General features: G+C 43.2%; 1 protein-coding gene across 1 annotated transcript in view; it reads right to left on the bottom strand.

The window, feature by feature from the left end:
* zfhx4 (zinc finger homeobox 4) overlaps window positions 1–23,963 on the bottom strand; it is a 78,035-nt gene that overhangs the window by 38,026 nt on the left and 16,046 nt on the right. Inside the window, 4 exon segments of the mRNA XM_030767197.1 lie at window positions 227–458; window positions 16,801–17,303; window positions 18,427–20,758; window positions 20,760–21,045. Of these exon segments, the coding sequence (XP_030623057.1) occupies window positions 227–458; window positions 16,801–17,303; window positions 18,427–20,758; window positions 20,760–20,999 (3,307 nt within the window). The 5' untranslated portion in view covers window positions 21,000–21,045.

Raw genomic sequence — 23,963 nt, 5'->3', positions numbered from 1 at the left:
CATGTTTTACATTGAGAGACGTGCTTGGGGTTCAAAACGGAGAAGTGGATTCAGGTTCGAGAAAAGAAGACGAGGAGGAGGAGGAGGAGGAGGAGGAGGAGGAGGAGGTGAAGAAGGAGGAGGAGAAAAGAGGTAGACGTCTGTGGGCGTGGAAAGGTAGAGAGGCAGACAGAGACAGAGAGAGAGAGAGTGAGAGAGAGAGGGAGAAGTAGGGAGGTCCACTCACCAGTTTCGTTGGCCGGGCAGTCCTTGACGAAGAAGATCTCGGCGAGGTTGTCCTCCTCTGGCGGCAGGCCCTGCTGGTGCAGCTGCAGCTTACGCAGGCTCTCGCTCTGCTGGTGCTTGACTGAGCGCACGTGCTGCACCAGGTTCAGCTTGGCTTTGCTGGAGTAGTCACACAGGGCACAGTAGTAGTAGCAGGACTCCGAGTTACACGCACTCTCCTGTTTTTGCAAGTGCTGCAGAAGGAGTACACAGAGAGAGAGAGAGAGAGAGAGAATAAGAAGTCATTAGGGGCAATATGCTTCTCATGAAATTACAGCCTTCATTTGTTTCCTTGGCCGCGACAGCACCTATGAAACAGATACTTCCCCTTTCCTTTATAATCTTTTCAACAAGAGATGCATTCCTTCCAGCTTTGTCCCAAACATAAATACAGATAACAAAGAGAGATTGTAGAGGGCAGCTGGGTTTACAGGCTGTCTGATGAAGAAAGGCAGAGCGAAAGAGAGAGGGAGAGAGAGAGAGAGAGAGAGAGAGAGAGAGAGAGAGAGGGAGAGAGAGAGAGGGAGAGAGAGAAGCAAAGAAAGAAAGAACAGCTTACATGTCTCTGCCTGGCATCATGTAATCCCGGACACAGCGTAATTCACTGGGACAAAAAAGTTGGGCTTAATTTTAAGACTGGACCGTGCAAGTTTGGGGAGGGATAAAGGGGATGAGAGGAGATGGAATCTGGTGCGGGTAATTTACTATCTGAGCACAGATAAAGATAAGACACCACATCTACACACAACACGGCCATAAAAACCATGAGCACCTCTCCATTCAGGATGAAAGGAGAACCACGTTAAACCCCCGTAAACCTCGGAAACAAAAAAAAAAAAAAAGAGAGAGAAAAATATACACACTGGAACGTGCCCTCAAATAAGGTTGTAATGTTTAAATAATACTGGGCTTTCATGTGCTTGTGTGTGTGTGTGTGTGTGTGCGTGTGCGTGTGTGTGGGTGTTAAGGGCGAGGTTTGGCTGGCAGTGACGTATTACAGGGAGAGTGGTGGGAGACCTCCCCAACATGGCCCCTCACTCTTCCGTCAATACAAAAGCCTCCTGCTCCCATAGGCCCCACAGACAGGGGGCTAGACCTACACTGTTTGTGTCTGTGTATATATTTGTGTGTGTGTGTGTGTGTGTGTGCGTGCGCGCGTGCATGTGTGTGTGTGTGTGTGTGTGCAGTGAAAATTCTCTAAGCTTTGCTTCACTAGCTCTCACTGACGATGTTCAAGGGAGAAGTTCAGCTTTTTTTCTTTTTTTTTTTTTTGACATATGAGCTCATTATAACAATTACCTGACTGATTGTCCGTACCTCAGATGTTTTTCAAACAATCACTTTTGGTTTTTTTTATTTTTTGCGTATATTTTTCATCAAAACACTCATTTTCTGTAATGACCTAAAATTCACTCAAAACTACACATGGACCCACTGAGCTATTAATGGCGGCGGATGTTTCGACATTGAATTCCCACATAAATGTTTTTAAACGCCGAAAGGCTTTAAAAAAAAAAAATCCAAACCCTATTTCCAATCAGCGCAAGAAAATTATAATCTAGTTGCTCCTGTTCTTATTCGTTTGCACAAGATGTAGCACAACACAGCATCTTTTCCTATTGGTGTTTAAGTCACAATGCAAAGCTATTTCCACTCATTCAGCCCACAACGCCCCCCCCCCCCAAACAGATTTCATACATGCACACCACAAAACATGGGTAAATATTGATTTGACAAAATAACATAACAGAAACATTGCGCTAATGATTTCATTACAGCGAAGTAAATAGCGTTAATTGGACCAACGACGGAAAAAAAAAAAAAAAAAAAGAGGGTACTTTCCCTTTAAGTAAACGCACAATCACAGGTTGTCTAGCAACATTACAAATATGCATCAGGGTGTCCTCAAAGCTAAGAGGAAATCCTACACTACTTTCTCATGCTAATTTCACTTCTGTTTATAGCTATTAGACTGTAGCTCACTGCCTCATTTTTCTCTCCATTAATGTTTCCAATGGGTCAGCTGGCACGAAAAAGGTGAAGTACTTCCCACTATATTCTGGACTAAACTGGACTGGTCTTTTTTGAGGATAAAGAGACACACAGGTAACTTCCTAAGCCTGTTAATTCAAACAAGAGCCTCGGACCAGAGGAGGAGGAGGAGGAGGAGGAGGAGGAGGAGGAGGAGGGAAGAGGGAAGAGGAGAAAGAAGAAGAAGAAGAAGAAGGAAAAAAAAAAACAGTAGAAAATAGAATGAGTATTTAAAACAGCGCTTTTGGGGGGGAAATCCGAACTGTCCGACTTGGAGCATTGTTCCTCGGAGCCTCTCATGTGTTGAGAACAGCAGGGTTCTAGCATTGAGTCTAAGCCTTGTCAATGGAAGCGCTTTAATTTGGACTATAGTTTTGCATTAAAATTGTGCAGCGTTGCACCATGTGAGGCTTTCACACAGAAGCGAGGCAACACTGCACCCCCCCCCAACCCTCCCTACCCCCCACACACAACCCCACCCCACCCCACCCCCCTTTCCTTTCCCTTCTCTTCCCTTCACTCTACCAGCATTCCCTCCCCCACCCCCATTCCCCAGGCAAGCCAAGCATATCAAGTGTGCCTACAGTACTCCCAGGCTAATGAACAATGCACAAAAACAAAAGCACAAGCCAGGCCTCTATTATCTGATCTTCCGCTAAAACACAAAATGGGCCTTCTCTCTCTGTAAAGCAGGAGGAAGTGCCAGGGAACCTGCAGGTGTGAGTCGACCTAAAAGAAAAAGCTTTTTGACTAAATAGATTCTTTGACTGTCAGGGATTAGAGTCATGGTACCAGTAGAAACACACATCTTTTCTTTTTTTTTTTTTTTAACTCGCAGAATTTTCTCACGAGTCTGCGGGACTTTACTCCACAAGGGGGGACTTCTCCGTGGCCATTGAAACGTCTTAAGTTTTAATTAAGTTGGAGTTGTCAGAGGAAAGCTTTTCTGGCACACATTCAGGGTCATTAATTACAGCTATCTTTGTTTCTTTCTAAAAGGGAGGCCTCCCTAGACATGCAAGGTTACTTGTATGGCCTGCCTCCCTGTGTCTTTCCAGACCCTAAACAGATTTCAGGCCAGCAGAATGGGAACATAAACCACTCACAAACAGCCTTCTTATGGCTTAAAACATCACAAAACTGCCTGACTTCACAACAAGGCTCGACACCTTTGTTTTTTTTTGTTTTTATCCAACTTGTCTGACCGAATTAAACTTCAGCGGTATTGCGGGCAGGTTATTTTGTTGCGTTATTTGCTTTCAAACTGAAGATTTATTCGAGATTCCTGTTCTATCTTTGAAACTGCTCTGCTAAAACCTCATTTATTCTTGCAACTCAATTATTGCCAAGTGCAATCTCATTCCTGTTCCTCTTCTTCCCCCTTTAATTCCTCCCTTGCTTTCAAAAACAGATGTCTGTGCAACCTTTTGAATCATTAATTGATTTTCAATACTTATACAGTTAGTGAAATAGTACATGGAACATTCCAGACCAGGTCTATTAAGATCGTTTCTACGAAAACAACAATATAATTTGTTCTCTCTGCATGATGACCAAACCATATTAGGGGTAATGACTATTGCCGATAAACAAACATTTGTTCGAGTGCTGTTGGTTGGCTGGCTTTTGTTTGAGTCGTTCACGTTCATATTTTCATCTTTACATTATTTCAAATTCATTTGGAGTTACATTCTCTTTCAGCAGTCTCCGTGACCGAACGTCCATGCGGAGATTTGTGCGGCATGTGTGGGGAGGAGACCGCAGATCATAAATTATTCTCAATCACGATCATTATTAAGCACTTATTTTCATGGTACTAATAAAATACGATTCTGCTGGCTTCATAGAATGGTTTAAATATTAGACAGAAACAAACTGTCTATAATTTTGGAAATATTAATTTATTCTCAATCAGCAAATTCCTAGTTGTTTGTTTAAGACCTATATTGAAATACTGTATTTTTCTTTTTTCCTTTTATAGACCTCCTTGGCACAAGGACCGACTGTTCTGAACCTCAAGCCAAGGGGTTTCTGATTTATGAGGTTTAAGCTTACCATTTTTAGTTGTGCCAGACTCGCAGGGTAACTACATGGAGCCTACAAAAGTCTAAATATTTGCGGCATCATGTAATACAAGGTACCTTCCCAAAGTCCAGAATTCTTTTATAATGTCACGTTACCACCGGCTGAATTAAGTAAAATGAACCATTTCCATAGTTTTTTCTCTTCATTCCATATTTCATCCTTAGGACAGTTGAGAAAGAACAAAATCTTAGAGAGACTTTATCAGCTGTCTGAAATAAAGGAAAGGGAAAAAAAAAGGGTGATTAAAATTCAGAAATTGGTCTAAGCCACATAGCTACAGGTGGCAAAAAGGCTCATTGGTGACAATATGGCAGAACCCTTGTGTCTTTGATGGATAATTGTTCAGGATTAGTGTTTGGCAAACAACCAAGAATTGAAACCCCAGGGGACCAATCATTTTAGTTAACGTGGCATCCCAGAGAGCTTCCCAGCATGCCAGTGTGTTTCACACTGCCAATGCCAGCGACGTGGGTGTCTCAGGGCGGGCGGTCTAAAGGGGGCACACTTCTCCGCCCACACCCCTAGGACTCTTTGGGCCTAATCAGGCATAAGACTGACAGCTCCCAGGCTAAGTCTGCATCCAAAGATGCCGCCAAAACAATGCAAATCAAGGCACCGGGGATTTGCCTTCACCTGTCAAACTGAGCCTCCAATTCCCAGGGAATGTGTTTGCCTGAACCTGACGGGGGGAGTTATTTATTTATGCTAACTTCAATGATTACAAAACACCTCTAACCCCCCCCCCCACCCCCCGCCCTTTTCTGTCGTCTGAAGATGGCAATAGGAGTTTGGGTGTATTTGTAGCATCTAGAGTGACAAACAAGTCTCATTAGCTGTGTTCAGGAAACAAAAGTATGGGGGCTGTTTTTAGCGTTGACGTTTATTCTCTTTGCTCCACTAGGACAAGAAGACTCCTTCAGTGAGAATGAAAGACAGGAGGGGGCGAGCGGAGGAAAAAAAAAAAAAAATTCTTAACTTAACCAAAGACAAATTAGGGCATTCTATGCAAACATGACTTTTTCCTGTCATTAACCATAAAAAGAGCCAACTAATGAACACATACCTAAAATAAGCCATGGCATAATTAGCCAGGAACCACGTATCACCACAAGTATTTCTTAATAACATGTTGTAGTGAAATGAAAGCTGCGTCTGTATCTGTGAACATCAGCATTTTTCCCCCTTCAATTTTTTTTTTTTTTTTTTGGGAGGGGGGGGGTGTGTTCGTAGTATCTTTCTTGTTTGTATGCCTCTGGATCGGCAGCGGTTTCCAGTATAACTCTGAGGCCCCTGGTATTCTTAATTTTTTTTTTTCTTTCTTTTTTTTTTTTTAAAGAAAAGGGGGGGAAAAAAAGCTTGTTTTGTTCCTCAAAGCATTTTAAACACATACCAGCCTTGCTTGGAAGCCAGCCAAGTATACAGTTCCATCAATGCTGACATTCTACAAACACATGTTACTAGTAAGCACTATTGAGCTAGGGGGAAAGAAATGTAATGCTATATCATGGATACTGTAGCACTTGGCAACCGGACCAAAATTCTTACGAGAAAAGGTATGCCCTTTGCATTCCTTCTGGAACCCTTTTTCACAAGGCCACTGTCTTCTCAACTGGAGGCACAAAAACAGGCCAAACCATCTTTTTCCCTCCACTGCCTGTACAAATCCAAAGGAATGTATCAAAGAGCTTGAAATTGCCTATTCTATTTATTTTTTCTAACTCTGTCTGGGACGTCGCATGTAATTATGGCTTAGGGATTCAGCCAACGCAGAACCTTATTGGTTAGCTGCTTAGGTCATGTAATAATAATAATAATCATCTTTACGAACGGACGCCAAACAAAATAAGTGAATTAGCACAATGCGTCTTTCAGCAGTTCTCTTCCCTCTAAGGAGACTCTTTATTTTGAGGAACGGCGGTAAGCAGCCTTCGGCCACACCCGGGTCCCTCCAAAATGAACATCCCAGAACCAGGACTACCGTACCATTCGACGGGCCGGGCTCAAAGCCTGTCATTTAAAATAATCACTTTTCAGCAGACCTCCGAGAAGCCGACCAATCCCGTCCCGGATCTCTGCGTCCTCTTTTTTTTTTTTTTTTCCTTAGGCCGATTTGACCCAGTGAGAACGGGAGTTGTGGGAACGAGGACATAACTGCGAGAAGGGCCATTTAGGAAGTCTTCGGACTTTTCTAGAAAGGTACAGATTTAGCCTGGCCATTTAGATAAAAACCTTAATTAGCATGTGCTATCCGAATCAACCAGCGAGTGCAAATACTAACTGTGTCTAAAACAATACAAACAGTTCTCCATACAGAGAGAAAGACACCATTCATTGAAACCATATAAAAGTACGAAGTGACAGACGGTTTGTGGAGAATCTGGACAGAACTGCTTTCTGTGAATGTGTTTTTTTTTCAGTCTCAGGAAATAAACGCTTTTTTTTTTTTTTTTTCTTTCACTAATGTGCATTTCAAATCATTCATGTCAGTGGGTTGTGAAGCCAGCTCAGTGGCGTGCAAGTCTCACTACCCTGTCCGCCAAGCAGCCTGAGTGTGAGAAATGTCTTTTAACGATCTAACTGCGATTGATCTGCGGTGCAATATTTCATTGATTGCTGTTAGCGCCGATCCCATTCAGTCATTTCTAAAGTAAACACAGCTCAGAAGGGGCTGGGAGAGAAGCATTCTGTGACTTCACACATACCTAACTAAGCAGTAAAATGGCACGGACGGAGGACCCGGAGAGAAATATTTTCACAGAGACCTAATGTTGTTGATCTGGCATGTTTCATTATGTCTGCAATAATAAGCATGGAACAGAGGTTTCTGTGGTGTGTGACTGTGTGTGTGTGTGTGTGTGTGTGTGTGTGTGTGTGTGTGTGTGTGTGTGTGAGTGTGTGTGTGTGAGTGTGTGTGTGTGTGTGTCTGTGTGTGTAGGAGGAAATTAATGAAGAAATTTGAAAAGCTGGAGACTTCTGTTCACTATAGGAACACTTCATGGTAATTTTCTTTTCTACTGCTGGCTAAGCCAATCTTGGTCATGTCCCACTGCAACAGCATTACGCAAACACAAGCGTTTTGTGTTTCTCAATTTTTCTCTCACTGAGGGAAGTCTGTCTGTCACAAAGGTCAAAACAAGGTCTGTCATGACGTCCTGAACATTCCAGAAACTGTACCAGACCTTACAGGGAACATATGTTTTCCTGTTGTAAGAAAAATACTGCAAATATGCGGAAAAGTCCAAGCTGTCAGTCTAAAATCAACACAGCATAACACACTGATACCAATGCAATGCTTTTTTTCTAAACACGTAAGGTAAAAAGAAAGACATTTCACTCATAAAAACTGAATGTATTTGTATACACCTAACATTCTACATTACAACACATTGTAACGACATCTTCTAACAGCTGATTTGCAAAAAGATGGGACTCTCGACTTCCAAGGCAAAAAAAAAAAAAATAAAAAAATAACCTGGCTTAGCAATGTAAGCAGAATATGAGGGAACTACATTTGCATATCACCCCTTGTTCTTCCAGTTGATACAGGAGATTAAGAAGCAGTTCTTAATCTTCACTCTGCTAATCCTTAACATAGCAAAGAAGGACACGAGTGCTCGTCTGCTCTTTAAATTGTCTTAAAAGAATAGCAAACTCCCCATGAAAATGGAGTTATATTTACATTACGGTGATTTAAAATCTGTCGCCTGAACCACTTATTTCCCATTAAATTCCCTGACCTTACCATTACCCTTAAAAGCTTTCCTTGTCCTCTCCAGGAAGTGAAAAAGACCAGAGACTTGAGAGTCTCCGCACTCACCTATAGCACAATCTCCACTGTCCACAGTTTTAATTTATCCCTTACAGTTTCACAACTTCAGGGAGTGGAGTGTAGGTCATTCTGACTCATTTAGCTGTTTTCTAACAGATTGGGAATTCAGAGTGTTTCTCCTATAACTTCCCCCCACCCCCCCTCTCTGTTTTTTTTTTTTTTGTTTGTTTTAACCTCTGCTATGAGATTTCTTTCCAAGTAACCTAAACACGGATATTTCAAAACAACTGTGAGCTAAAATGAATACCCGAGTGACAACTAATGAGAGTTTAACTGTAAATCCAAACCTCTCTTTACCATATTAGAAGTAGCTGGAAATTGTGTAATTGAGACCGTGTTCTGCATTCAGAAAGGCTTATAACTTTCAATAAGTCGCACATACTAAAGATACCTTCTTCCCTATCTGCAGTAAATGCCACTAAAACAAGCAGCCCTGGAGAAGATTTCTGAGATTACACCCTTTGGGAATAAAAAAGCTACAATGTGTGTGTGTGTGTGTGTGTTTGTGTGTGTGTGTGTGTGTGTGACCTGTGGTTCTTACAGTGTGTGGATATGGTGCCTCTCTAATGGTGAAACATTGCCTGCTGTTCCATATCCACCACTCTCACATGAACTAATCCTGCAGCTTCAACATCTGATAAACGCTAAACAAGCCAGAACCCGGACCAGCATGCTTTCCCTATTCATAGCTTTTAAACACAACCCTTTCATGTCCCAGCTGCCTTTTCCACTCCTGACAAAAAAAAAAAAAAGAAAAAACATGGAGGTGGGCTGCTGATTTGCATCCTATTAGGAGAGGAGGGAAAGAGGGAGGGAGAGAGGGATGAGTGTGGAAACGGAGAGATCAGGAGAAAAAGACACACGTTTTTAAAGAGCTCGTTCTGTTCTTTTGCTCCTCTCACTTGGCCAGTGTGAGTGAGGGTCTTAGGTGTCGTTTCGCCGATTCCTTCAGAAAATGTAAAGGAAAGTACCCTTTGGGCCTAACCTCTTTTAACCTCCGCTTTATTGAAGGGCCGCATGTAAATGAGAACAAAGAAAACACACAGACGTACGTACGTACGCATGCGCACGCACACACACACACACACACACACACACACACACACACACACACAATTCATTCATACACCTCATGTCACACACACCAAATCATGTCCAATCACCGCATTTTTTTTTTTTTTTTGCTCAAGATCTTCTATTTTTAGACTTGTGTGCTGTAAGCTGATATGACCAACGTTACCGAACTTCCAGGGCCTGGTTTTTGCAGTCATGGTCTGTAAAAGGGAGGGCATTGTTTTGCACTGAAAAGGTTTAGCCATACTCTGCATACCAGGGTCCACTCAACATACCAATGGCCACTTTGAAGATTACTGAAATGTTTTCCTTTGTTCTGCACAGAGAATCGCAGAAACAAGTCAGCACTCCATTCAAAATAAAGTCCATACCTCTAGGTAAACCATTTCACTGGCCAGAATCTAAACAGGCTTCGGATATAAAATGGCTGCAGGGAGGGAGGGAGGAAAAATATATGCTTTCTGAAAAGAAAAGAGGAATAATTTTAATGTTAATGCACTGTATTAGTGTTGGTATTAAAAAAAAAAAAAAAAAAGAGGCCATCTGGCTCCAACCGAATGCTTTTAAGCATTTCAAACAATTATAAAAATGATAATTCGACGGGTTAATTTAACTAAATGTGCTGAAATTCATGAGCATAATCCCAAACAAGTGAGTGGGACTTCTATCAGGTCTATTTCAAAGTATTAAGGATTACTCGTAGCAGTCTAATCCTAGTGAATCTAAAGGGAGATAAATCGTATTGTGTTGGAAATCCTGGCCGAGTAAGAACAGGAGGTTAAATGAGTTCTTTGCTCTGTAATCGAATATCACAAACTACTTATCTATTCACTGAGCACCTAATGTTTAAAATCAATCACCTGAGGAATGCTTTAGCGCTCGGCTCTTCTCTGTTAATGTCTGCGCAACTTCCCTCATGATGAGTACATAGACTCTTATAGTGCATCTGTTTTAGCCCATGGCTCTATTAAATAAAATCAATCAATATTGATTTTTATCACCGACACGTTTGGATACTTGCATTCTTATCGATACTTAAACGGTCTCATAATTTAAAATGAACAACAACAAAAACAACAACAAAAAGAATCTATTTATATATGCGTTCTATGCATACAAATATCCAATAAAAATGAACGCATATAATATTTCACAGTTTAGTTCAAACTCCTGGGAGTAGTATGTTTTGTAAAGGCATAAATTTCATGAGCAATAATTTCTTCTTAGGCACAGGCTTAAGTTTGCCTAGAGACTGTGTCTGGAGAGTTAAAACAAAGCTAATTACTTCTAGTCTGGTATTTTACCAAGAGTATCATATTATTGCAACTCAACTCCACATAGGGTTGGCCTTATCAGCAGATTGTGAGTCATCCTTTGTTAAGCCGGGCCCAAATCCCATGAGAAATGGACGGGTGGGGGGAGGTTGAAAAAAAAAAAAAAAGGAAAAAAAAAGGAAAAAAAAAGGGGGGGGGGGGAGGGAAAAAATGACAAACTCCTGCCACTCTTTGTTCCCCCGGCAGAGCGACGCTCCCTTTTGGTGGTCTGTAGCCCCCCCCCCCCCCCCCCTCCCGCTATCCTTCCCATACCTGCCAGCCTCAATGGGTTTCACAGTCTCTGCACACAGACAAATGGGCTGACCTGGTCGGCCCGGGTGACCCCAGGGCCAGCGGGAAGATCACATCTGGTTATTAATATCTCAGCATCTTCAAATGGGGGTCTCCTCCCCTGCCCACCGGAAACACTGGGTGGGAGGGAGAGTTCGGAGGGGATGGGGATGTGGGGGGCTGAAGGGAGGGGGGGGGGGCGTCGAATGGAAAAAAGGTGGAGTGGGAGGGAAGGGCGGAGGGGGGGGGGCGGTGTTTAGAATGGTGTGTGCTTCAATTAACCAATAGTCCGCCAGTGTCAATCAGTTGGACCTGAAGCTTTTGCCCCCAAGTGCCGAGATGGCCATCTGCTTAAACAAAAACAAAAAACAAAAAAAAAAAAAACGCAAAAGGAGAATGCAACGCAAAAGAGACCAGAAGAAATTCCTATTAATATCTATGAGGATTAATGGCAGAGAGAAAGAGAGAGAGAGAGAGAGAGAGAAAGAGAGAGAGAGAGAGAGAGAGAGAGAGAGAGAAAGAGAGAAAGAAAGAAAGAGAGAGAGAGAGAGAGAGAGAGAGAGAGAGAGAGAGAGAGGCAGGTTGAAGTCCTGGCTTTATGTTTGCCCCTACGCTTGTCTGTCTTTATTCTTTAATTATCCTCCTCCCCGAGCGAGGACCTCTGAAAGATTTCCATTGTAATCCGTGTGCAGGTGAAAGCCGAGACCATTTGAATAATCTGCCCCCTCTATTCAGCAGAAGCAGGGATGAGTGAGGGAGCAGTGACAGACATTCATTCACGGAGAGCATGCCTTACGTACTCATGTTGAGAGCAGATTTGTTTGTGGACCATACAGTAAGGGGCTGTCTCTCTATCTGTGAGCTAGGTGTACTTGAGGTTCCTTCACCATGTTCCCAGTTCTTCACTGAAATACTGCATGGGGCAGGAATTCAGTCAGCTTTCAGCCGATAAGCACAGTGTACCTTTTTTGTTAAGCTGAAAATTGCATAGCAAAGAGCTTTGTGTTTTTCAAGCTGATCTAGGAGTGTAACTCAAAATCTTCTGAAAATCTTGACGAACAAAAACATCGATATTTTATTCACTAACACACAAAAAGAGAAATAGTTACTAAAAACTGTCCATTAAAGAAAAAATACATTTTGGGGGCGGGGGGGGTACACACACACACACACACACACACACACGTGTATGTGTGTGTATAGGAGTGAATGAGGAAGAACATGCTAAGGGAATGATGCTATGGGGATGGCAGCATCTGAAATGGGCCCACCTCATTCTTGTGAAGCACAATGACTTTTTATGCAAATACATTCAACTCAATCTCCTGTCCATTTCACAATCAGACGGGGTGAAATGACAGTCCAATAATTAGGGCTGCATATATATGGAACATTTGATTTTCAAATGAGAGGGTGTGGGGATGACCTTCTGTAATGAATGTGCTATAACAGCAGACTTAATAGTATGCCTATCACCAACGCCACCATCTTGATTTAGGAAAGAGGGGGGGAGAAAGAGAGAGAGAGAGTGTGGGGGGCTCGAAGAAATATAGAAATGTCCTTTTGCGAGGTGGGTGGGGGAGGTTGTATTGTAAAAAGGGTAAAGCAAAGAAAGAAAAAAAAATCTTTTGATGAATCTGAAATTCCAGTCTCTTCTCCTCCATATTTCCCCCTATTCCGATCCCCCCCCCCCCCGCCTACCCCCTTCTCCTCCCCACTCCACTCCTCTTTTAATTTCCCCTCTCATTTCCCTGCCCCGACCAATGGTGTTACCATCCGTATCGTGGATAATGAGATGGCCTATCTGCGACTCCCCAGGGACGCGGGGCTGCAGCAGGGCGACTCACCCCTGCACCATCTCCACACTCCATCTCTCTGCCTGCCTCCACCAGAAAGATGAGCATTATATGTGCCGGGGCCCCTGTGGCTTCAAAAAAGGGGAGAGAGGAGGAGGAGGAGGAGGAGGAGGAGGAAGGGCGAAAAAAATACAAATATGGAAATGGTGCGGTGGGCTCCAGACAGAGCATTCTGGTTGAATGGTGACGGATGCCCTGGGAGAGGGGTCTGGCTGCTGTAATTAAGCAGTTCATAGCTCCTGACTTAGGGCTGGAAATACATGCTGGACATCCCAGAGAGAGAGAGAGAGAGAGAGAGAGAGAGAGAGAGAGAGAGAGAGAGAGAGAGAGAGAGGGGAAAAAGAAAGACAGAGAGAGAGGGAAAAAGAAAGAAAGAAAGAAAGAAAGAGAGAGAGAGAGAGAGAGAGAGGGAGAGAGAGAAAAGGAAAAAGAGAGGGAGAAGGGGAAAAAGAAGACAGAGGGATAGATAGAGACAGAGGGGAGGAGAGGGACCAGCTGATGAACAGGTGCTGTGTATGATATTTGTATTTCCCTGTTCGGGGCTTCTAACACACTGACCATGAACATTCTTGGCTTTAAATGAACCAAATGCCCAGTTCAAATCCTGTCTTCAGAGCATCGTATATTTCCTCCCGTTTCCTAACCGTGCGTTACGCAGTCTCTGAATGGCCCTGACAGATTTACACCACATTACATCTGGATTTATACAAATGTTTATTATTAAAAATTATATCATGACTATACATCACCGATGCAAGTCAAATCCAAACAGGACAGAGGCCAGATATATATATATATATATATATATATATATATATATATATATATATATATATGAGGCATAACAACTATTTTAATAGGAGGGTTACCACATGATTAAAAAAAAAAAAAAGGAATGATTTGACACCACATATGTTAGAACAATGCTAAGACGTATTTATGCAGCCAGTGAAAAGTCATGTACTTTTTACATAGACATTGGGTAAGTCACTTTTTCTATTTACCTGCTGTGCACTTGCAAAAAGAAGAAACTATTGTACTGCTAATGTAATTTGGGCTCTACTTAAATGTCTGGAAAACCCACAATGTGAATTCCCTTCAGAAAAATTCTAGGGTACAAAGCAATAATAAAATACTGAATATGCTTTTTGTTTGTATCTTCAATCATTTCTCTGTCATAAAGATATTCTGTGTTCCGGGCCCATATGGAAAGGTCATCAACACTTTGTTCTTTTCGAGTTCTTGGCCAAACAACCCGATCCCATGTGCTTTTCACCTTTAAACATAAAAGAAGAGGTGTTTTTCTGGTCAAATAAAGAAATCTTTTTTTTTTTTTTCTCCAACTTTACTACCACATGTCTATGAGTAAAATATTCTGATTCCTGCCAAACACATTAAGTCACCATCTGTAAAACACATTTCCTCTTTCACTGCGAAAAAGGTAGAGCTGGATGAGAGAATGAGGATGACTTTGGGCCAACCCTTAACCATGTCCTTGTCTCAGAAAAAAAAAAAAAAAGAAAAGAAAAGAAAAGAAAAAAGCACTCTCCTCTCTCTCCATCAAAAACCTGCCATGTTACCACCACAGTATTTGGAAAGGTCTGTAGACACGCCGATGTAAAAGTTGTTCGTTTTCTTACGATTCTTCTGTGCGGTGTTTGAACGGACATAACACCCTCACATTGAGCCAAGCAACTCGATGACACAACTTTATGAATGACGTAGCAGCAATTTGACTACTTCAGTATCTTTTTTGTTGTTTTTCCTTTCTTTTTCTTTCTTTTTTTTTGGGGGGGGGGGGGGGGGCAAAAGCATTCACCTCTGAACTTAAAAGGCGAAACACAATGGTCATGCTGGTACGGGATTTACCATCAAACAAACCCACAGAAGTAAGAACCCTTTAATCCCAAATGTCCACACAACAACCACCTGCTGTTCTGTTTCAAAACCAAAAGAAGACAATATACGAGTTTAAAAGGTACTAAAGACTTTAGGAGAAAAAAAAAGAAAGAAATAAAATGAAAAACTTGATTTCTCTGGGTTCATACTGAAACTGAATCACTGTTTGCTGATTCAGCTTCATTTTCAAACTGAATTTGTAAATGTGAACAGAGGTTTTGGTTTGAAAGCAGAATGGGTGGCTACGAGAAACAACATCTGGATAAACTTAATGCCAACCATATAAAAAACGCTTGAATGAGCAAGCGGTGACCCTGTTCGCTCATGCGAGCACGCAGACAAAACTTTCATCTTTACAAAAATGCGTGCACAGCCATTTAATCCATAGGCAGAAAACTACGGCGGGTTATTCAGATCATGGCTAAGCTAGGCTTTTTCTCACCTCCTAATCTTCAATCTACTTGTCTTCCTACATGATCTCAAATGCTCTTCGTTGCCATGGAATCTTTTTTTTATTTGCTTAGAGAATTAGCAAGGCCCCTGAAAAAAAAAACCAAAAAAAAAAAAAAACACTATTTCAAACTGTTGAGGATTTTCAAAACATTCCCATGGACCAGGTCTTAAAAGCTAGGTCTCAAAATTCCACATGCGATTCTTTCAGGCCTTCATTTGGCTCATGCTGACTTCACTCACTGTTGGATTTGCTCTTTGTTGTTCAGTTACTAACGCCACATTACAAACACTGTCTGAATATGGGAATAACGTGACGCCTCTCAAAGACTCCCCCCCCCCCCCCTTTTTTTTTTTAGCGAGACTTAAAACAGGAAAAACAACCAGATGAATATCCCTTTACAATCCTTCTTTGTGCAGTACTTTCTTCACTCCTTTTTTTTGTTTTGTTCTTCTTAAAAAACAAAGGCAAATGTGTACCCTTATTTTGTTTTGGATAATAAAACTGTATTTTGTCACGGCGATTACTCAGCTTCTCTATATCTGTGTGCAGCGTAGTGTTTGTCAGTTGCTAAACTAACTTTTCTAAATATACTGCTGAGAGTTCAGCTTGTGAGAACTCTCAGCAAGTGTCTAATAGTGGTCAATAGATCCTCATTACGTTAATATAGTTTATGGAGAAAAGTCCACTAATGAGTCCAGGATGTAATAATGGTTTATGATTTCAGGATGTCTGTATTATTATTTCAGACAATCACACCATCCTAGTAAGTTAACACCCAAAAGCACTTAAGCTCAGGATGAGAAAACAGCACACTCTATCCCGCCCCCCCCCCCACACTCTCCTACGAGCATATCAGCTATCCTCGCTCTTCACTAAATACAACACATCAAATATGGACCAAATCAACAGTGGAACATTCCGCATATTTATACATCATCAGAAAATGAGTTGTTTTTTGCAAAACTGCAGCGTTACCAAAAAAATTACAATCCCTTATTTCACCCATGCGCTTTTTCAATTCTTCCTCCTTTCCTGTCTCTGTCTCTGTCTCTCTCTCTCCCTCGCTCTCTCTCACACACACACACACACACACACACACACACACAGAGTCAAACACTTGCTTGCCAGAATGTTTACAAGAACTTGAGCCTCTGTCACACAGTGGATGACACGGCAGGTTTTTTTCTCTGTGAGGTGTGGATTTACAGAATCATCATAATAACCTGACCCCGCTTCGCTGTTGTGTACCAGCATTTTTAACAGAAGAATTCAATTAAGTTTGATTTCCGAAGCGATCGTGTAAATAGCCTGACTGGCATATTTCTTTCTCTCGGCTAGCTTTACAGGAAAAGAGAGCAGGAGAAAGTGGGAAAGGGGGGGACGGTAGGGGGGCCAAATCAAATTTACAGCTCACCTAATGACATCTGACATCATAAAAAGAGAAGCGCTCGAAAAACAAATAGCCTGTATTTACCTTTCCTTGACCACAGACACTGAATCAGCTGTCTGACTAACAGCACCAGAATATCCAATGGTCAATAGCTCCTCTGCATATTCTAAAACGCTGTGGAGAAAACAGACTCCGCGCATAAATCCTTCAGTCTAATGCATTCTCGATGGTAGGGTAGGGTACGTTAACGCGAAGATCAGCAGGAAGAAGAAGAAGAAGAAGAAGGAGAAAAAAAAAAAAAAAAAGCCACTGACCTTGTAGAGTTTCAGAGCCGCCTCATGCCTCTGATTAGTGGCGTGGAGTCGCAGTTTCTCCACACTGTTGCTGTAGTAGTCGCACGCGTTGCACTTTAGGTGCACGGGGTTTCCAATGGCGATGCACTTAAGCCTCCACTGGTTGGCCTTTCCCCCTTCCTTGATGTGCGCCACCAGCTGGTACTTCTGCATGTGCTTATCAGTTTTGCAGTGGAGCTGGAAGTTGGCCTTGAGCTGCGTGTTGTAGTTACACAGCTTGCATTGGTAAACGTCCCCCATCACTGCCCGCCACTCCTCCTCCGGGAGCGAGCGCTCGCTGGCCACGTGCACGTTAAGGGCCTCCAGGCTGTCCGAGGTGAATTTGTTGCACACCGCGCACTGGAAGAGCTTCAGCAGCGGGTCATTGATACAAGGCGACAGCTCCCCAGCAGAGAGGACGGACAGGTCATCACCCATTAGCTGACCACTCGCCAGACGAAGCTCCGCCGGCAGCTCATTATTTACTGCGGTGGGGGGAAGAGAGAGAGAGAGAGAGAGAGAGAGAGAGAGAGAGAGAGAGAGAGAGAGAGAGAGAAGGGTAGGGGTTGAAAGATGCAGGGAGGGAGCGAGGAGAAAAAAAAAAAAAAGAGAAGGTTTCTTTTTTTTAATAAAATGAAATGAAAATGGAGCTGAGAGCATGGTGTAGGGCAGTCACACAAAAGGATTTGATAAAATAAAGCCTCAGTATGGAGTATGGCTTCTATAAAGCTTTAACTATAAAAAGCTGTAATAGGATTGAATCAGGATCAATTACAATCATCCCTTTCAACTTCTAAACTCCCTCATCAGATAGCTTTAATTACTCCTACCGGGCATGTCAGTCCTGAGTTTGTGCTTTCTTTTTTTCTTTTTTCTTTTTTTCAAAGGCATGGAAGTTGATCAATACAAAAGAGCCTGCCACAATTCCAGCCTTGAACAAAACCAGATCATCTTACATTCGTGTAACTGTAATTTACTCTTTTGATGCCCTCCCTCCCAATTTATAAGTGGACAAGGAGATTTTTTCACATGCCTGAAAAAAAAAAACACTGTGAATTCAGTAATTACAAAATTCTAAAAAGAGGTAAGGGTTACAATTAGAGGGGCTCGATATGTCTACATTCAGCTGCTTGTTAGATGAAGGACAAAGTATTTAAGAAAACAATGGTTCGTGACAAGCTAATATGCATGTGTCAACCCCTGCTAAGTATCACTGAAAAATACTCATGAGGCACACAGAGAGAGAGAGATATTACTATCAGAAACAGACTCAGACGTTACATCTGCTATGTGATGACCTGCAGATTGCAAGAAAGAGAATAAAGGACAGAGGAATCCAGTACTGGGTCATTGTTAAACCATAGAACTCTGGAGGGAATCTATTCCCTGCAGTTGGCGTTTTAGATGAGGTTTTTGGGTGGAGTGGGGATTAAGTTGACTTAAGAAAATTAAGAATGAAAGATTAAGAATAATTCTCATGTGGCGTCTCATAATCATTTTTTTAATCAGGGACTGAGGTTGAGAGGAGACAATAGTGGCAGGAGCGATAAGGAGAGAGAGGGAGAGAGAGAGAGAGAGAGAGAGAGAGATAAAGAGAAAACTGCTCACCGAGTCCTGGAGCCAGACTGGCGGCTGAGGTGGGGTCCAGCTGGAAAGGGTTGATCATCATTTGTGGATCGGCAGGATTCTCCATCTTCATGCCAGTCAGACCAATGTTCTGGGCCAGGTAGTACTGGTACAGCTCAGCCTCAGCTGGTGCCAGGCCCAGATGCAAGTTGTGCTGGATCTGCTTCATGTTCTGCTGAAGGAGCATCATGTTGTGCATGTGCTTCTCACTGGTCATGTGTATGCGCAAGTTGCGAGCCACGTTAGTCTCATAGTCACAAACCTCACAGCGCCACGTGGGCTTCTGCTTAGGCTTGGATGGAGAGGGCGTCCCGCATCCACTCAGGCTGGCGGTGGAGACCGGAGGTGCGTGGTTGTACACAGGCTCCGTTCCCCCGTTCTGCAGCGTCTGGACGTTGTTGAGGTGTTTGTCCGACTGCATGTGGATGCTAAGGTTGCCTTTAGTGGTGGTGGAGTAGTTGCACACCTCACAACGGAAGGGCTTGTATCCACAGGTGTAGCTCTCTCCTCTGGCCAGTCGTGGATGCGGCTGGCCGGTACGACAATACGCACAGGAGCCTCCAGACTCTGGATGCTTCTCCTTCATGTGGGCGTCCAGGGTCTGTTGGTACTTGTAGTGCCAGTTGCACTTGGGGCACTTCAGCGTCTTGCAAGAGTTCCTCGAGTGCATCATGGTCATGTGCCCGCCTAGAGAGCGGGATGAGCCCAGGACAGTGTCACACTTGGGGCATTCTATGCCGCTACCCGGAGAGCCTTCACCTGGGCCGGGAGTGCCCGGGGTACTGGGCGTGGTGCCATGCTGGTGCAGAGGTCCTGGGCTCTCGTCGTCTCGTCGCATCAGATCGAGGGGGTGAGAGGGCGGAGTGCCGTCTCTACCCACGTTGGAGTCGACGTACTCTTTGCTGCTTCCGCTGCAGTTAGCAGAATCGTTGCTGCTGTCCCTGCTCGGCGCTGCCTGTTTGGTCTTCTCGAGATCATCGGAAACAGTCACAGAGGAAGAGGAGGCACCCCTTTCAGTATATTTTAGCACACTGGACGATAAAGGAGAAATGCTTTGGTTTAAGAGAGGGAAATCTTTGCTACTGGTACTATCCACTAGTTCACCTACGCCGTCATCGTCAAGCTCGTTTGAGTACACGTCTTCATCCTCCTCTGCGTCGACCGCTTCTCCGTGTTCGCTTTTGATAGGGAACTCTCCGTTTGAATGAAAAGTGCTAACATCCTTCTGACGTTCACAGTTGCTCTCCTGCTCCCTTCCCGCTGCCCCTGGTGACGAGCGATGGAGGGGCGCGGAGCTGACAGGGGTCTTCAGAGCTGAAGCCGCTATACCCCCGAGGTTCATCTCAGCCTTTGGCATGTGGGTACTCCTGGGCGACTGGTCTGCTGAGGAAGCTGAGCTGGCGCTTCCTTTCAAGAAGGCAAACCCCGCTTGCAAGGAATCGCCATTCTCAACATGAAAAGCGTTCCAGAGACCACGAAAGCCCTGGTCTGGGCCCATGAAGTTTGCAGTAGAAAAATGGGGTAACACAGAATTGGATTTTTTTGGTTCCAGAAAGCTTATAAGAGGTTCTTTGTCTTTGCCAATGCCCTGTATGATGGCAGAGACATACTTATTACTAAGGAGCCTCTGCTCCTCCTCGTTGAGGGTCATCCGATGGTCATGCACAGCATGGGTTACAAATGACCTACTATAACCAAAAGACAACTTGCACAAGAAACACATTAGAATGGGTTTTCTCTTCCCATCGCTTATGCAACCATCGAATTTGGACAAGTCCACATTGTTAGGAACATCTTTGGACACACAGGAGTTTTTGGCTGTGCCATCAATGGTTAGATAGTCTTTATCACTCTTGTGTCGAAGATCGTAGACACGGAAACTGTGCAACACAGGACCAACTCCTGCTAAGGCTGAGGTATTTGGGAAAGCCTGGTCGGCCGTAAATGGTTTCCCGAGGGATGAAGCAATGTGAAAGGTATTGATCACCTGTGGATAAAAGGACATAGGGGCAGTGGCAGATTGCTCAGTCTTGTCCCCTGCAGCGGTTTGGGAGTTCGGAAACAGTGCTGGGGAAAAGAGGCTTTTGGCCACAGACTGGGCACTCTGGCCACTTTCTTTGGAGTCCTCAAGCATGAAAGCTGAACCATCAGGCTGGTAAACTATTTCTCCTGTAAGATTCTCCACATCACTGTCCTCGAGGTCGCTGACCTCGCTCTCGTTCTCGTCCTTCAGAAGGGGAAGGCGGGCATTCGGGCAGTGGTGCTCCATGTATTTTTGTAAACTTGAGAAAGAAGTGGCACATTCGTTGCAAGGGGATCTCTTTAGCTGAGGCGACCAGGACCGGAGCAGCATTCTCCGTGCTCAATCCTGATGCGGTCTCTCGACGGCTCTCCTCCGTCCTCAGGTTGTCATCTGCGGGACTGTTTTCCTTGTCAGGCTCCATCCCAGGGACTTTCTCTGGCACCTCATTATCAAGATGTGTCGTTCCACACAGCTTTGATGTCTTCTGCCCATTTTCCTGCCTTGAGAGAGAAGGGGAGTCACAGGTTTCCATGGCAATCTCTACATGGGGATCTCATTTCATCCAGCCTGTCAGGGACCTAGGGTAAATAAAGAAATGAAAACAGATAAAAACAGTGTAAAACACATATAGTAAGGACAATTTTCGACATCAGCTCATGCTTTTTCACGTGACATTTAGAGATTACTCCCACAAAACTGAATCATGACCATCATGGCAGTATACTCATATTGAGATATATCACATAAAAAAAAACACTACACTTTCTTTTACGGTTCCTTACCACCTAGAAATAAAAATGAATACATCGTAATTGAAGAGCGACTACTTTGTCTTTTTGTATTTTTGTACATTAAATATCAAAAAATACATTTTTAAGCTCATTCAAATATTAAAACTGCCAAATATATCACTAAGCAGAAAACAGATGTACCAAGTAGTACCAAGAGACTAAAATTTTGAAGCTCTGAAGCAGGTTATACGCATATTTCATTAATATCCACATAAAATAAAACTTGATAAAATCGGAATAATAACAATAATAATACTAATAATAATATCTGTCAAATGAGAAACAAAGCAGACTGACCTAATCTTTTTAAATTTTCCCATTTTAACCTAAGTACAGATTTTAGTAGCTATGTTGCGAGTGTTTAACGAACCAGGCCAGCATATTCACCTACTCAAAATCACCCAAAACCCATTCGCACCCACACAAAAGTTTCTCCAGGACACTTCACAACTCCTACATGGTTACGAAAACCAGACCACCGACCAAATTCAAATCATCAGCACTTTGGCTGAGAGGGGCGGCATCTCTTTAGTTCCTGTGTTAGCTAGTAAATCAGCTTATTCCAAATCTCCCCGCAGAGAGATGCCCCCGCAGGTACCTAACAAGCCCTGATTACAAGTCCATCCAAAATTCTCCTTTGCATTCAGGCCAGCCTGACAAGCAAGCCAAACTCAAATTAATATTTAGCACACCCAGTCCAATCATCCTCAGGGACCAACTCACGATTTTTATTTTTTCTCTATCCTTGGCAACCCACAAAAAAAAAAGAGGGGAGCGAGAGAGAGAGAGAGAGAGAGAGAGAGAGAGAGAGAGAGAGAGAGAGAGAGATCTAGCACATAAAGAACACCAATTGAAATACCATTGTGATGTTATCAATCCTGGATGGCTGCCCATCTCACAACCGTCACTGCTTCAATCAGTGGCTCTCCAAGCTTTCACAAATCATACGCGCGCCTCACTGATGAAAATCCTTCAATCATTTTTTTTTTTTTTATCCCTTCTGCAAGCTAGTAGCACAGACAAGATACGGCCCATGCTCGGGAATGCAGATGTAGACCGCAGATCCAGAGACTGCACTGGTCAGAACGGGAACGCTAGAGATGGAGCTAACACCAGAGAGTAACTAGCAGAAGGCGAGAAAAAAAAAAAAACCCACAACAAAACAAAACAAAAAAAAAAAGCTCCAATATACTCGACTTATGTGTGGGAGACACATGCAGTAGCCTGCGAGGAGTTTGTATTTTGGACTGAGTCTCTGTTGATCCCTGAGCTTACAGAGGGATGGCAGTGTGAGGAAAAGCTGAGAGATTTGTGGGAAAGGCCAGCTTGCCCCGAATGCAGCCGATGCACTTTCCATGCAAATGAAACGCAACCGAAGCAGAGTCCAAAACTGAAAAGAAAAAAAAAAAAAATAAACACTCCTGGGAACATAATGCTTTATTGACATTACATTGAAATTATTCTGATGTGTAGAAAAAAAAATGATAATGAAAGGCATCTGTGCAGTTTGGTCTAGAAATGCCATTGTTTCTTAAATGGAAATATGAATAAATGAGCATTAAAAATTATTTAATATTTAACAACAATTACATGCCATGCCCTCTGAACCTAGCTGTGTTTCATATTCATCTCTGAGGAGTTCCTCTTTACCACACTAGAAAGCAATTTGGGGATTAATTTAAAACAACCGTTGGCTAAATAAGGCTACAGAGGAGGTCCTATGGATATTAAGCAAGGGAATGAATTAAAATGTTTTTTTTTTCCTTCCCTACACACTCTAATCAAGTCCAATCTCACCAGTCAAGACAAGCTGGGATGCAGAGGGACGGGGGGGGGGGGGGATTAAAAAAAAAAAAAAAGGAACACAAGTCATTTGTGCTGCATATGATAGATAAACTATCAGATTAATCAAGTGAAAAATGAAAGATCACAAAGCAGAGAAAATGAAATTTCATGATGAACACGAACTGGGGTTATTCACACAGCAGAACAGCTGGAAAAACAAACCACTGCGGGTGCCAAGCGAAAAACCTAGACAAATACAGGTCTGCAATTAGTGCAAAATTAGCACCTATTAGCATCCTGCTCCAAACAACGGGGAGGGGATAGGCCGGTATGTATGTAATGCAGGAGGAATGTGTGTCTCAAAAACACAAGCTTGGCAGAGGGACAGGGACTAGATTACAGTGTTCTCCGGTGATGATTTCTACCTCACCCCTGTAAGATCACAAGGCACATCACAAAGCCAGCAGCCCTGTCTCCAGGGCATGTGGGCACTGTGTTTGTGTGTGTGTGTGTGTGTGTGTTTGTGTGTGTGTGTGTGTGTGTGTGTGTGCGTGCGTGCGTGTATGTGTGTGTGTTTGTGTCTGCATGCGTGCACAGTTGTGTGTGGTTGTGTGTGTTCGTGCATGTATGTGTGCGTGAGTTTGTGAGGCACAGAGAGAGAGAGAGAGAGAGAGGGATGCACAAAACATTCTGAGACACTGTACATGACACAACAACCTTCAGAGAGCGGACTAAACAATCGCTCATAGAGCACCATAGTCCAGAGGCGACTGTGTAGTCCACTGATTTACCTCCATTACAATTCAAGTCTTACTTTTCTCAGCCACAATAAGAAACAGCAAGTAGATGTGTCCATGTATATGTATATACCTTTTCCCCATTTTCCTTTCAGGGTACGGTCAGTTCGCCTTTTAAATAAT

The sequence above is a fragment of the Chanos chanos genome, chromosome 3 (genome assembly GCF_902362185.1).
Source record: "Chanos chanos chromosome 3, fChaCha1.1, whole genome shotgun sequence".
Classification (NCBI taxonomy): domain Eukaryota; kingdom Metazoa; phylum Chordata; class Actinopteri; order Gonorynchiformes; family Chanidae; genus Chanos; species Chanos chanos.
Note: the sequence above shows the minus strand (reverse complement) of the source record. Positions and strands in the feature narration are given on the sequence as shown.